This window comes from Pristiophorus japonicus, chromosome 1 (genome assembly GCF_044704955.1).
Source record: "Pristiophorus japonicus isolate sPriJap1 chromosome 1, sPriJap1.hap1, whole genome shotgun sequence".
Lineage (NCBI taxonomy): Eukaryota > Metazoa > Chordata > Chondrichthyes > Pristiophoridae > Pristiophorus > Pristiophorus japonicus.
Genome location: NC_091977.1, coordinates 424,579,558 through 424,595,905, shown reverse-complemented (window position 1 = coordinate 424,595,905; position 16,348 = coordinate 424,579,558). Strand labels below are relative to the sequence as shown.

General features: G+C 42.2%; 1 protein-coding gene across 1 annotated transcript in view; it reads left to right on the top strand.

Annotated features, from left to right (window-relative positions):
• Positions 1-16,348, top strand: part of sntg1 (syntrophin, gamma 1) — a 225,346-nt gene that overhangs the window by 158,925 nt on the left and 50,073 nt on the right. Inside the window, exons 12-14 of the mRNA XM_070885809.1 lie at positions 2,161-2,277; positions 10,659-10,730; positions 15,577-15,729. Coding sequence (XP_070741910.1) covers positions 2,161-2,277; positions 10,659-10,730; positions 15,577-15,729 — 342 coding nt within the window. The remainder of the gene's footprint in view (positions 1-2,160; positions 2,278-10,658; positions 10,731-15,576; positions 15,730-16,348) is intronic.

Here is a 16,348-nt window from a genome sequence, read left to right as displayed (position 1 = left end):
ACATCATGTGGCAGCCAAGGTGTACAGCATCAAGTGAAGTCAATCTGGCCATGGTGAGGCTATCCCTGGCCTCCCGGGCAGCAATGTGGTTGGGTGCTGATGCCCTGTGTACTGTGCAGCATCAGGTGATTGCGGAATCGGTTGGTGTTGTTGTTGGGGATGCTGGTGTGCCTGGTGATGTTGGTGTTGTTGCTGATAATGGTGGGATTCTAAGGACCAAGGTGACATTTTTTCAAGGGCACCAATGCTGCTGGAATAGATAGCTGAATTTGAGATGACAGAAGTGATCTGTCAATGGTGAAAGAGGTTGCTCCAAGGAGGTGACAGTGGATAGAGAGTTTACTCCAAACACTTCCAACCTTCCTAAAGCTGAAAAGTGTATTCCAATTCCGAAAATTTATTCCAAATCCTGAAGGTTCCAGCTTCTAACATGTGAAAGTGAACAGCTGTGAAATGGTAGCTTTGGTACCACTTTTTCAGCTGTCACCTATTCAGAGCAATGGAGAGTCATTGACAACACAACCTTCTAACCTGACGTGATCCCCGAGCATCATGAAAATCATCAAACAGCTTGGAAAATGATAAGTAGATGCTACAATGCTGTTTAAGTACCTTTTAACAACCTCTTAACTATTTCAGTTGGCTCATCCATCGCTTGGTATCTGGTCTGTAAAATGCATGCAGACCCCGGCACTTGGGAAACTGACACGGAGGCGGGTTCACAGCGGGATCCCACCCCACTGCCAATCTTTTAGATTTTGATAGCAGACCCGCCCTCCAAGCGGCAGAAAAATCCCGGCCTAAGTATATTTAACATTACTTTACAATAGAAACATTAACCTGTTTAAAATAAACAGTTTAATGCATGAAATAACATAACAAAGTAATTGCATACATATACAACAACTTGCATTTATATAGTCCCTTTAACGTAGAAAAACATCTCAAGCAATTCCTAGACATAATCAAAAATAAATGGATGTCAAACCAAAGTGTCGCCTCTGAGTCACAAGATTGTGGATTTAAGTCCCACTCCAGGGACTTGAGCACAAAAAAAAAATGTAGTGCTGAGGGAGCACAGTCTTTCGGATGAGATGTTAAACCGAGGCCCTGTCTGCTCTCTCAAGTGGACGTAAAAGATCCCATGGCACTATTTTGAAGAAGAGCAGAGGAGTTATCCCCAGAGTGCTGGCCAATCTTTATCCCTCAATCAACATGACAAAAATAGAAATTATCACATTGCTGTTTGTGGGAGCTTGCTTGTGCGCAAATTGACTGCCGCGTTCCCTACATTACAACGGTGACTAGACTCCAAAAGTAAAGCATGAAAGGTGCTATATAAATCCAAGTCTTTCTTTCTTTCAAAGAAAAAGATAGTCGGAGGGTGACCAAAACCTTGATCAAAGAGATGAATTTTAAGGAGGGTTAATGGAGGAGAAGGACTTGGAGAGACATAGGGGCTTAGGCATGAAATTCCAGAGGATGGGGTCCCAGTAGTGGGGTGAAGGGGAGGGGTGGGGGAGGGATTGCACATGAGGCCAGCTTTGGAGTGCAGGGAAGTTGTAGGGTTGGAGGAGGTTACGGAGATAGAGTAGAACGAGGCCATGATGGAATTTAATGGATGAGGATGAGATTTTTAAATTGAAGTTATTGAGAGACCTGGAACCAGCATGTATTCTCATCACAATAACCGTAGAACAGAAGAACTTATCGAAGCAAGCAAAGTCAGTTAGGTTAAAAAAACCTTTTAGAAAAATTAACAGTACTGATTTCCCTTAATAACTCTGTGATTCATAGTACATCATTGTTTGACATCATATTTTTATACAAGTATCCTGTCTGCCTAAGTGAAGAATGGAATGAAAGATATTTTAAGATTTGTATAAAGGGTTGTTTTTGGAAAATTGAATCTTAAAATGTGAATTAAACACATCATTATGGCTTTACAAAGCATCTGTATAACCTTAAAGCCAAAAAAGCTATTCGGAATGAAGGACAAAGATAATTATATACCCAAAAGGCTTAAATAAAATGATAAAAGCAGAAAAAAAGCTGTTAACATGAAATGTTTTATTAGGTGAATGCTCCATTTTGCTCCATAGATCATTAAACAGTTATTAAAATGTAAGACTAGTCAATACTGTTGATTTTTTTTGTCAGATAGTCTACATGGGCTGGGTAGAAGACCGTGAACCAGACTCACTGCAGGATAAACTATACACACCAAAGTATCTAGCCGTGAGAGGCTCTTGCCTATACAAATTTACAGCGCCTCCGGTATGTGATTCTGTTCAGTTTTGACTTATTAAACATACACTTTTAATTTAATATGCAACTGAAAATATGCAGCTAATATATTTTATTGAGTATGATAAAATATTACACTAATGCATGCAGTACAATGTGAATTGTAAGTTCTGGCTTGAATTTTTATATTTTATCTTCTTTAGTCATGTTGAATGAACAGTTTAGTCATCTTTTGACAAATCCAAACTAAATTTATTACAGATTTCTTGAGTAGATGTAAGCTGAAGCAAGTCTCTTAATTATTTTAAGCAAAGCACAATAGCAATAACCAAGATCAACATAACAGAAATTTCAATTCAAGCAAACTTTACTCTTCGATAAATATATTTAATAATTTAAGATTAAATAATGCTACTAATCTGTTAGCCAATTATTATTGGGCCTGTTCATGCTGCTGTAGTGACAAATATTGAAATACTAGGATGTTAATATCCAATGAACTCCCTTGCTTCACTAACACAGGTATTGTATAACTTTTGCTCATAAAAGTCTGCTGCAATGCTTTAATGCTATTTGGCTCCCTGTGAGTAACAACCTCTTGCTTTTTTTCTAAAAGGAGAAATTCAAAATGTTAGAGCTTTCATCGTTATGAGCCCAATCCATATGTTGTCTCAAAAATGTATCATTTGAAAAGATCCTCCAGTTGATGCACAGATTTCATTCTGTTTAAATCCCTCACACAGTTTGTAATTAAAAGTTGGATTACCAGGATATGCAGAGTCCTCTGTTTATTTTTTCATTTAGTGGTGACTACATGTAATCAATAGATAATTAACTAGAAACAGTATTCTCTTGACTAGCTGTGTCTATGAGTAATTATTACATAATACAGATGGGTAAAATATGAATCTGCCATGATACTGTTTCTAATTGATGAGTCAATATATATATTGATATTTCCATGGTTAGGCTCTCATCATCACTGCCTACTTATAATTGATAGATAAAATGCTGTCATCTGAGTTAGCTCATTTACTTTGTGGTTCCTATAATAAGTAGGAATCCAGAAGGGTCCCTACCTAACACTATTGTTGGAGCACTGTCACCACAAGACTGAAACATTTCAAGGAGAAGGTCCACCATCATCTTCTCTGGGCAAATAGTGATGGGCACTCAATGCCGGCCTTGCCAGCAATGTTCACATCCCAAGAATGATTTTTTTAAATGGATTCAATTGTTTGTAATTCCCATTTTTCCTTGTTTAAGCTGTTACTCTGAGCACAGATAGTTCTGTGCTGCATTTTTTTTAGTTAGAAATGAAATAAATCTCTTATGCCTCCATTCTGTCTGCTGTTGCTCCTTAATGCAGTCATACTTGTGGTCATTAAATATCTTGAGAAATGACAGCATGTACTCAAAAATTGTCTTCCTAAATGCAACACAATGCAACCCACTCTATCGGGAAGAACTCAAAGCACAATTAGGATAATGTGACTGATAAATCAAAAATGAATTAGATTTGGTCAAAAGTTCATAAACAAAAGTGTCTATCAGGTAATTTGCTGAGACAAGACTTTCAATTCTTTGGCTTATTGGCTGCTCTTTGGAATTTATTTGGCATACTGGCAGAAAAAAATAAAAACCGTTATCAATCAGTAATCTTTCTCTCCCACCAAAAAAATCCTTTTGAGTTAACTATTTCCAAATATAATGTTATTTGTTTGCATCTTTGATGAAGTTGTAGTGACACCTATGCTGGGAAAGGAAGTATTTCTGCACTTTTTGCACCTACTGACTGTATCAAGAATACCAAGTCAAGTATAACACAAGCTTTACGCAGAATAGAGCTCATCCTTTCTCCTTGAATAATATATCTTCAATTAAAAAAAACACTGCAATTAGAATCATAGAATCATAGGCGTTTAAGGCACAAAAGGAGGCAATTTGGCCCATCATGTCTGTGCCAGCCGAAAAGGAGCTATCCATCTAATCCCACTTTCAAGTTCCTTGTCTGTGACCCTGTAGGTTACAGCACTTCAAGTGCATATCCAAGTACTTTTTAAATGTGATGAGGGTTTCTGCCTCTACCACCCTTTCAGGCAGTGAGTTCCAGACCCCACCATTCTCTGGGTGAAAAGAATTCTCCTAAACTCCCCTATAACCCTTCTACCAATTACTTTAAATCTATGCTCCCTGTTAATTGACCTCTGGATGCTGGAATTCAGAAATAAAAAGACAGAAAATGCTGGAAATACACAGCAGATTGGTCAGCGTCTGTAAAGAGAAAAAAATAGATTATGAATTTTCAATATGTACCCTTCATCTTAACCCATTCTGAAGAGGGTCTATGGCTGAAATATCATAACCTGGTTCTTTTTCTTTATAGATGCTGATCAGCTTACTGTATATTTCCCCTACTCCCACGCCCTTTCCCTGTAGCCCTGCAAATTATTTCCCTTCAGGTACTTATCCAATTTCCTTTTGAAAGCCACAATTGAATCTGTGTTCACCACCCTTTCAGGCAGTGAATTCCAGATCCTTACCACTCGCTGTGTAAAAATCCTTTCCTCATGTCGCCTTTGGTTCTTCTGCCAATCACCTTAAATCTGTGTCCTCTGGTTCTCGACCCTTCTGCCAATAGAACAGTTTCACTCCATCTACTCTGTCTAGAACCCTCATGATTTTGAACACCTATATCAAATCTCCTCTTAACCTTCCTGCTCTAAGGAGAACAACCCCAGCTTCTCCAGTCTATCCACATAACGGAAGTCCCTCATCCCTGGAAGCCCTGGATCCTGTATGCTTTTTTAACTGCTTTCTCAACCTCCCTGCCACCTTCAACGATTTGTGCACATATACCCCCAGATCTCTCTGTTCCTGCACCCCCTTTAGAATTGTACCTTTTAGTTTATATTGCCTCTCCTTGTTCTTCCTAACAAAATATATCACTTTGCACTTTTCTGCATTAAATTTCATCTGCCACGTGCTCACCCATTCCATCAGCCTGTCTATGTCTTCCTGAAGTCTATCACTCAACTCCTCAATGTTCACAATACTTCCAAGTTTTGTGCTATCTGCAAATTTTGAAATTGTGCCCTGTACACCCAAGTCTAAGTCATTAATATATATCAGAAATGCAGTGATTCTAGTACTGACCCCTGGGGAACACCACTGTGCATCTTCCTTCAGTCCAATAAATAACCATTCACCACTAATCTCTGTTTCCTGTCACTCAGCAGATTTTGTATCCATGCTACCACTGTCCCTTTTATTCCATGGGCTTCAATTTTTCTGACATACCTATTATGTGGCACTTTATCAAACATCTTTTGGAAGTCCATGTACACCACAACAACTGCATTCCCACATCAATACACTCTGTTACCTCATCAAAAAACTCAATCAAGTTAGTAAAACACGATTTGCCTTTGACAAATCTGTGCTGGCTTTCCTTAATTAATCTATACTAGTCCAAGTGACTGTTAATTTTGTACCTGATTATCGTTTCTAAAAGCTTCCCCGCTACCAAGGTCAAACTGACCGGCCGACAGTTGCTGGATTTATCCTTCCACCCATTTTTGAACATTTGTAACATTTGGAATTCTCCAGTCCTCTGGCACTAGCCCCAAATCCAAGGGTGATTGGACGATTATAGCAGTACCTATGCAATTTCCACCTTTACTTCCCTCAGCATCCTAGGATGCATCCCAACCAGTCCTGATGACTTATCTACTTCAAGTACAGCCAGCCTTTCTAGTACCTCTTCCTTATTAATTTTTACCCCAACCAATGTCGCAACTACCTCTTCTTTCACTATGACTTTGGCAGCATCTTCTTCCTTGGTAAAGACAGATGCAAAGTATTCATTTAGTACCTTAACCAGGCCCTCTGCCTCCATATGTAGGTCTCCATTGTGGTCACGAATTGGCCCCACCCCTCCTCTTACTACCCGTTTACTATGTATATGCCGAAAGAAGACTTTTGGATTCCCTTTTATGTTAGCTGCCAATCTATTCTCATACCCTCTCTTTGCTGTTTTTATTTCTTTTTTCACTTCCCCTCTGAACTTTCTATATTCAGCCTGGTTCTCACTTGTATTCCCAAACTGGCATCTGCCATATGTACCTTTTTTTTGCTTCATTTTACTCTCAATCTCTTTCGTCACCCAAGGAGCTCTGACTTTAGTTGCCCTACCTTTCCCCCTCGTGGGAATGTACCTCGACTGTACCCGAACCATCTCCTCTTTAAAGGCAGCCCATTGTTCCATTACAGTTTTGCCTGCCAATCTATGACTCCAATTTACCGAGGCCAGATCCATTCTCAACCCACTGAAAATGACTTTACTCCAGTTAAGAATTTTTACTCTAGATTGCTCCCTGTCTTTTTCCATAGCTAGTCTAAACCTTCTGATACTGTGACCACTGTTCCTGAAATGTTCCCTGCTGACACTTGCTCTACTTGACCCACCTCATTCCCCAGAACCAGATCCAGCAATGCCTCCTTCCTGAATTTGAAAATTTCATTCACTTTACATCCAATTTCCACTCCACTCACCTTCACATGGTCCATCTCCTACTCTTCCCTTCCCTTCCTCGACTTCTCCGTCTCCATCTCTGGGGATAGGCTTTCGACCAGTATCCACTATAAGTCCACTGACTTCCACAGCTACCTGGACTACACTTCCTCCCACCCCGCATCCTGTAAGGACTCCATTCCATTCTCCCAGTTTCTACGTCTCCGTCGCATCTGCTTTGACGACGCCATCTTTCACACTAGTGCCTCTGACATGTCTTCCTTTTTCCTCAACAGAGGATTCCCCTCCGCCGTGGTTAACATGGCCCTCAACCGTGTCCGTTCTCTTTCCCGCATCTCTGCTCTCACCCCTTCCCCTCCCTCTCAGAACCACAACAGGGTTCCTCTTGTCCTCTCCTTTCACCCCACCAGCTTCCACATTCAACGGATCATCGTCCGCCATTTCCACCACCTCCAGCGTGATCCCAGCACCAATCACATCTTCCCCTCCCCTCGCCTCTTAGCATTCTGAAGGGACCGCTGCCTCCGCGACACCATGGTCCATTTCGCAGTCACCCCCAGCAGCCCCTCCCCTTCCCACGAAACCTTTCCTTGCAAGCGCAGGAGATGCAACACCTGCCCTTTTACCTCCTCCCTTCCCACTATCCAGGGCCCCAAATATTCCTTCCAGATGAAACAGCGATTTACTTGTACTTCTTTCAATTTTGTATACTGTATTCACTGCTCATGATGTGGTCTCTTCTTCGTTGGGAAGACCAAAGATAGATTGGGTGACCGCTTTGTGGAGCACCTCCATTCAGTCCACAAGTGTGACCTTGAGCTTCCGGTCGCCTGTCACTTTAATTCTCCACTCCTTTCCCACTCTGACCTCTCTATCCTCAGTCTCCTATACTGTTCCAACAAAGCTCATGCAAGCTTGAGGAACAGCACCTCATCTTTCGTTTAGGCACTTTACAGCCTTCTGGACTCAATATCGAGTTCAACAATTTCAGAGCCTAACCGCTGCCAATCTTTGGCTTCCTTTCCCCCTGAGCCTGTTTCTTTTTTGCTCCTTGTCTCTAATGGCAGTTGGTCATTATTCTGACATTCACACCCTATCTTGACTAATGTTTTTCTAACTCCTGGCATTACCATTTCAATTCAGTCCATCATCCCTTTTGTCTCTCTAATCTCTCCTACATTCCATCCTATCACAGACCTTCCATTTTGTTCTTTCCTCCCCTCCCCCTTCCATTTTGTTCAGCATCCACAGTATTTTGCTTTTGTATGCCTCCTTCCTCAATAGGCCGGAAACGTACTGATCAAGAAAGTTCTCCTGAACAAACTTCGGAATTTTTTCCTCCTCTCTCCCCATTACACTATTACTATCCCAGTCTATATTAGGACAGTTGACATCCCCCATTATCACTACTCTATACTTCTTGCACCTCTCTGTAATTTCCCTCCAAATTTGCTCCTCTATATCCTTCCCACTAGTTGGCAGCCTATAAAATGTCCCTAGTTGTGTAATGGCACCTCTATTGTTTCTCAACTCTAACCAAATAGATTCTGTCCTTGATCCCTCCAGGACATCCTTTCTCTTTAGTAATGTAATATTCTTCTTAATCAATACTGCCACCCAACCTCCTTTCTTTCCTTCCCTATCTTTCCTGAACAACATATATGCAGGAATATTCAGTACCCACTCCTGGCCTTTTTTGAGCTAGGTCTCCGTTATCTCCACAACATCATATTCTATGTGGCTATTTGCGCCTGCAGATCACCAACTTTATTTGCCACACTTCGTGCATTCACACACGTGCACTGTAAACCTATCTTGGACCTTCTTGTATTCTCTCTTAGTCTGACCCCACCTAATACCGTACTATTTCTTATTCTAGTGCTATCTGTCTCTCCCGATCCTTTATGCACCTTGTTTCTCCTTTCTAATGCTACATCCTGGTACTTATCCCCCTGCCAAATTAGTTTAAACCCTCCCCAACGCCACTAGCAAACCTCCCCGTGAGGATATTGGTCCCAGCTCTGTTGAGGTACAACCCATGAAGCCTGTACAAATCCCAGCTTCTCAGAACCGGTCCCAATGTCGCAGGAATCTAAAGCCCTCCATCCTGCACCATCCCTCCAGCTGCGCATTCATCTGCTCTGCCCTCCTATTTCTACACCCACTAGCTCGTGGCACCGGAAGTAATCAGGAGATTACTACCTTTGAGGTCCTGCTTTTTAATCTCTTTCCTAGCTCCCTAAAATTTGCCTGCAGGACCTCATCCCTCTTTCTACCTATGACATTAATACCAATATGGACCACGACCTCTGGCTATTCACCCTCCCCCTTTAGATTGTTCTCCAGCCGCTCGGTGACATCCTTGACCCCGGCACCAGGGAGGCAAATATCATCCTGAAATCACGTCTGCAGCCGCAGACACGCCTGTCTGTTCGCCTAACTGTTGCATCTGCTGTCACTATTGCTATGCAGATCTTCCTCCTCCCTTACCCTGTACAGCTGAGCCACCCATGGTGCCATGGACTTGGCGATGAATGACAAACAGGTTTATATATGTATCCTCTTCAAACCACATTAAGATCGTCCAAGCTAATTTCATGATGAATCTTTAAACATGTCACAGGAGACTTTCATCTTAACAGTCTGAACATTATTTGAAACCAGGTTACAGGGGAAAGGTCATTCCTTACTTATTGCATGACCCAGAGCCTGAACTAAGTTCATCTGTGCTCCAAAACAGATCAAGCATGCAACTGCTTTGGAATCAGTTCCTATTTATATTTATATTTCCCAATATGTGTTCTCCAAAACTATCATAAGACACCAATGACAGTTTAGTAAAATATTTTTCCTTTAACTATAAATACGAGGGGAAATGTGCCTCTTTGTTTTCTGGCTGTTCCATGTTCCCCAATGACTGAGAAAGAGTCAGATCAGTATAGGCCGGTGAGTTGGAAACTGCCTCAAAGGCTTGTATGGTCAAGCTGACTGTTCAACCTGCCCGCAACCAGAACAGATGACAAATTCTCGCCCCAGTGCAGCATTTATATCTGCTGTGGTTGGTCACTGCTGCCTTACAATTTTTTTAAAAGCCTTCTTTAGATGGATCTAGTCGCATTGGAGGCAGCTGCACTGCTTCATGTGATTTACTGCAATGTCATTGAAGTTGGAATGCTGTCAATGGCTCCACTCTAATTTTAAGGGGGGGATTAATTTTCATTGGGGAACTTTATTGGCAGAAGTGAGCCAATGGTTGGCGGATGTTTTCTTTCCAAATGTGTGAAAACTGATGGCAGCATAAAACCAGATTGAAAATAATCAGCATTTTGTTATTTCTAATATTCAGTACTTAAGTAAGAAGCTTACTAAAGGCTAGCCAGGCAAGTTAGGAATTTGAGTCCTTAAAAAAAATGATTTGATGTCTGTGACTTCTGAGCAAGGCCAATTCTTTACCTTGGACAGCTTGCCAAGCAAATGTACTGAGCAGAGGAGTGTTGGCTCCTCACAGAAAAGGAAAGTCAAAGGCTGAACTAACCCAGGCTGCTATCATATCATTCCTAGCAGAGAGTAGGATGTCCACGCACTCTCTTAGCCAGGATAAGGAAATGATGGTGGGGGAGATAAAGTGAGAAAAAATTAATCCCAAAAGTGGGATGGGAGAATTTTATTTGTGATTATAAAACCTATGACTCAATATGGCCCATAAACCAGGCAATTTTCAGTCTTGTCTAAACATTATCCATTTAAAAATAAATGAACATTATACATTCTATTGATTATCACAAATACTAATCTTGTTCCAGTCAGGATGTCAGTATGCTGCGTTAAAGCTAAGGGACCGAAATGATTCATCATCCAGATCATTTTTTTCCCTCAGGTGACCACATGGGATTGGACGAAAGCTGTGAGGAGTTACACAGTATATGAAATTATGTGCAAAATCCTTAAGGTAAGAGCAAGCAAATTTTATTAATATCTGCATTACTGGACAGATGTGCTCTTTGAACTACCAGCAAACATTATTTTGAAACATATAGAAAGAAATCCATGAAATTTCAGTGAATTGCCATTGAGCTCTGTCACTCGTGCTTCAAAGTGTTGGAACATTACATTATTCATTTAATTTCATGGGCTGAAAATGTCTGAGAGTTCAGAAATGTATTCTGCTTTGAATTCATTTTACAATATTCTAATCGATTTTGTTAAGGTTTACATTTTGTGATATTTAACCTAGAAGTACAGCTGCTTATATTGAGTACTGGCAAAAATGAAGCATCTTCATATTATTAGGTAATGTTTGTAAGGCAAGGCCCAGCGGGTGTGTACATTGGAAAATTGATCCCAACAGTCAGCACATCAGGGCTCTCTCGATTTTTCCAGGTGATCAATTTAAATGGGTTCATGCCTCTGTTAAGGTAGCAAATTAAAGAATTTCATACAAATGTGTTGAGTGTTTCTCCATTAATATTCAAAAAGCCTCATATCAGTAAATTTATTTCAAGAACTTTTGCTAAAATGTTGTTTTGTAAAAGGTGAAGCAGAAGCAGAATTGAAAGACAGAGTTTGATGTATTTGATTTTGTTATTGTGATGTATTGGTCTGCTGTGAAAGAAGGGAATGCATTACGTACTTGTGATATATTCACAGAGCACAGCACCCACAGCTTCCTAACATGGCAGGTAGCTCTCTCGGAAGTCTCCGGAAATCTGCCTGGGCTGTTTATTATTAACCCTGCACTTGCAGTACACAATACGTCCACATCCACAGTGTGGCGCTACAAACATTACAAGCTTACAGACATTACAGTACTCTACAATTTTAAAACAGTTTTGTCAACTGAACTGGCTGAATGAATTCCTTTGTGTTTGTTATTTATTATTTGCTTTTACATTTAGAAATCTATCCAAACACATCAACTGGGTTAACCATATTATAAAGTAGCGAAATAACTTGTGGAAAATGTGCCTTCATTCATAGCTCTCAGACTCTTTGAGAGACAAAGTTAAGTTGCAGTCACATGGTAATAAGGACACTACAACCAAAAGCTGGGAAGTCGTGTTGTGTTGTGTTCGGAAATTAAACCAACAAGTTACGTTAGGCACTAATGAGTGCCGCAAATAGAGGTGGATTATAGGTCTAATTCGCCACTGCTTTTTCCAGGAAAAAACACTCCTCATCATGTATCATATTTAATCAATTTATACATATATTTCTTATTAAAAAGAAACAAAAAATAAGTATTTGGCTAAAATAGCTATCATCAAAGCTTGCCGCTGTACCATGAGAATCAGCTCAGCAGGCCCATTGCTCATATAGTGGACAATGGGCATTATTGTGCAGGTAGCTTTGAGATTCAGAGCTCTTGGAGTTTAGAGGCTATTATAGAGCATGGAAATGTTGTTTTCAACCATGTGGACAGTTACTGTGGTGATGAATAAGCCTATAAATGATGACAGAGAGGATTTATGTCCTGCATATTAATCTGTTCACTAGAAGTTCTTGCATTTGTTGCAAGTAATTGTAGTAAAAGAAAATTACTCCAGTTCTAACCCACTCGTGTCCTTTGATATTGGGGAAAATCTTGTGGACCATGTACAGTAAGTGGCCTAACCAGCAGTCCTTAAAGGGATCATAGGAGGCCACTCAATGAAAGGCCCAGATTTGTTTTGGGAGGATTTTTGTGGGTCAAAGAGGAGCAGAGATGCTCACTGGCCAGATCCAAATGTTAGTCAGTGGATTTCTCACCCTCCCACAATGGCTGACCTGCAGTGGTGCACCCGTTTGGTGCCTGCAGCTTACCGGTGAAGTTTAAATTAAGGCCCAAAAATTGCTTTTGGACAGTGCAACCGCTCCATTGACTTCAAAACTGTTTTGAGCAGCAGTTGAATTTTTACCACATGCTCTCTTCATCAGTCACGCATCATCATCATCATAGGCAGTCCCTTGAAATTGAGGAAGACTTGCTTCCACTCTAAAAGTGAGTTCTCAGGTGACTGTACAGTCCAATATGGGAATTACAGTCTCTGTCACAGGTGGAACAGACAGTCGTTGAAGGAAAGGGTGGGTGGGGAGTCTGGTTTGCCGCACGCTTCTTCCGCTGCCTGCGCTTGTTTTTTGCATGCTCTCGGCGATGAGACTCGAGGTACTCAGCGCCCTCCCGGATGCTCTTCCTCCACTTTGGGTGGTTTTGGACCAGGGATTCCCAGGTGTTGGTGGGGATGTTGCACTTTATCAAGGAGGCTTTGAGGGTGTCCTTGAAATGTTTCCTCTGCCCACCTGGGGATCTCACCTGCCGTGTAGGAGTTCCCAGTAGAGCATTTGCTTTGGGAGTCTTGTGTCGGGCATGCGAACAATGTGGCCTGCCCAATGGAGCTGGTCGAGTTTGGCCAGTGCTTTGATGCCGGGGGTGTTGGCCTGGTCGAGAACACTGACATTGGTGCATCTATCCTCCCAGGGGATTTGCAGGATCTTGCAGAGACATCGTTGGTGGTATTTCTCCAGCGATTTGAGGTGTCTACTGTATATGGCCCACATCTCTGAGCCATACAGGAGGGTGGGTATCTTTACAGCCCTGTAGACCATGAGCTTGGTGCCAGATTTGAGGGACTGATCTTCATGCACTCTCTTGCTCAGGTGACCGAAGGCTGCACTGGCGCACTGGAGGCGGTGTTGGACCTTGTCGTCGATGTCTGCCCTTGCAGATAGTAGGCTCCCGAGGTATGGAAAGTGATCCATGTGGTCCAAAGCCACGCCATGGATTTTGATGACCGAGGGGCAGTGCTGTGTGGCAGGGTCAGGTTGGTGGAGGACCTTTGTCGTACGGATGTTTAGTGTAAGGCCCATGCTTTCGTATACCTCGGTGAATATGTTGACGATGGTTTGGAGTTCAGCCTCTGAATGTGCACAAATGCAAGCGCCGTCCACGTACTGTAGTTCAACGACAGAGGGTGGGACAGTCTTGGATCTAACCTGGAGGCAACGAAGATTGAACATGTTCCCACTGGTTCTATAGTTTAGTTCCACTCCAGCGGGGAGCTTGTTGAGCATGAGATGGAGCATTGCAGCAAGGAAGATCGAGAAGAGGGTTGGTGTGATGACACAGCCCTGCTTGACCCCAGTCCAGATGTGGATTGGGTCTGTGGTGGATCCGTTGGTCAGGATCATGGCTTGCATGTCGTCGTGGAGCAGGCAGAAGATGGGGACAAACTTTTGGGGGCATCCGAAATGGAGGAGGATGCTCCATAGTCCCAAGTGGTTAACAGTGTCCAAGGCCTTTGTGAGGTCAAAGAAGAGTACAAGGGTTGGTGCTGTTCCCTGCATTTCTCTTGCAGTTGTTACACCATGAAAATCATGTCCGTTGTACCCCGTAGTGGACGGAATCCACATTGTGACAGTGAGAAGAGCTCCTCAGCCACAGGGAGAAGATAGTCGAGGAGGATTCTAGCAATGACTCCCCGTGGCCGACAACAGGGAGATCCCTCTGTAGTTGCTGCAGTTGGACTTGTCCCCTTTTTTAAAGATGGTCACGATTACGGCATCTCTGAGATGTCCAGGCATGCACTTCTCCTTCCAGATAAGGGAGATGAGGCCATGCATTCACGCCAATAGTGCCTCTCCGCCATACTTTAGTGCCTCAGCAGGTTTCCATCCACTCCCGATGCCTTGTTGTTCTTGAGCTGACGGATGGCCTTTTCTACCTTGTGCAGGGCTGGCGTTTTGCTGAGATAGTGGCGGGTAGCATGCTGCGGGATGGAGTGGAGGACACTTGTGTCAAAGGCAGAGTCTCGATTAAGTGCTCCTTCCAGTGGGCCCTGACTGCCTCAGTGTCCTTGATGAGCGCCTCCCCGTTCTTGGCCAGCAGTGGGGTGGGGCCGTGGGTGCTTGGGGCGCAGGTGGACTTGACTGCGGTGAAGAATCCTCACATGTCATGGCTGTCGGCCAGCTGCTGGATCTCCTGTGCGTTCTCCACCCACCATCTATTCTTCAGATCTCAGATTTTTTGTTGGACCTCGGCCTTCAGCTGTCTGTGGAGCTGCTTTGCTGCTCCTGAGTTGGGTTGTTGCTTTAGGTTCAGAAATGCCCTGCGCTTGCAATCTACTAGCTCCTGAATCTCCTGGTCATTCTCTTCAAACCTGTCCTGGTGTTTCCTGGTTGAGTGACCGAGCATCTCTTCGCATGCACTCAGTATCCCAGTGAATTTGTGCTGTATCCTTTTTAATGCCTCAACATCTTTGCTATTGTGTGGAGCCCGAAGCTGCACACAGTACTCCAACTGTGGCCTTACTAAGGTTTTACTGAGATCCACCATGACATCTCATCTTTTATATCCGATATCTTTTGTCATAAAATCAGATAATCAAAAGCAGCCCACTCAAGCAGTAACTTTGAAATATTGGCCTTTCCATTAAAAAGCTAACTTTCCATGTTACGATGCTGAGTTTAAAAATATATATTTCAGAGGATGAAACTTAAAATATTTGGCCTGTGAAAAAGAGAAAGGTGCACATCACTTTTCATCAAAATGATGCAATGTGCAAGCAACACGTCAATGATTTTATGATGCATGGATACCTTTTCAGACAAATTGCATCATCATTTGGAAGTAAATTTAGAAAAAAGACTTCCCAACACTTTTTGTTATAAAGATTCACTTTCTGCAATAATCAGGTTGTAACTTAAAATAAACACCTTTCAGGCACCAGGTGTTGCATTTGCAATATATATCCTTAATGTGTGTGTTAGGTGAAAATATTAATTGATGTATGCCAGATTATATAACTTCAGATTTTCATCAGGACAGTGATCTGTGGGACCGGCGGAAGCACTGTTTTAGTGTTCAGACAGAAAATGGAGAGGACCTTGTCTTCAGTGTGGAATTAGAATGTGAACTCATTCTCTGGGAAAAGGCCTTTCAGACAGCAACCTTCTTGGAGGTGGAACGAATGCAGGTATTACCAAAGCTATCACGGATAAATAGACATGTGAATGGATATACATTAAAAGTAAGCATCAGGAGCCCTTTAATATTTATTCCTCATTATCAAAGTCTGGGCACTGTTCATTTCTGTCATTTTACCTACACACAAAATATTTTCACTTACTGAGAACAACCAGATATTTATGGCTGCGTTGGTGAAGTCAATGAAAATATAAATCAGAAATGATGTAAAACGGGCTGCCGATTTGCGATCACTCATTTTACCTCACAGGGTCAAACAGGCAATAAAGCATTGCAGCAAAGAGCAAAAGTTACATAATGAAACGGAAGAAGGGAGTGAATCAAAAGTGAAGTTGAAATTCCAGTTGACCCTAACCAAAAAATAGTTGAGAAGAACAGCAGCAGCTTGAATGAGGCTAATAGCTAGGCAAAAGGAATTCTGACATAAGGCTTGACTACTTTTACCTTCAAATAAATGCATTTACCCAAATCTAAAATTTTCCCTGAAATTAAAGGGCCCATTTTAACACCCCTCATTCCTCCCAACTTCCCCTCTCCCCTGGTCTGGTGGGAATGGTGCAAGCAAGAGCTTAAGATATAGGGTGGAGAGGTTTATGTTATGTTCCCGA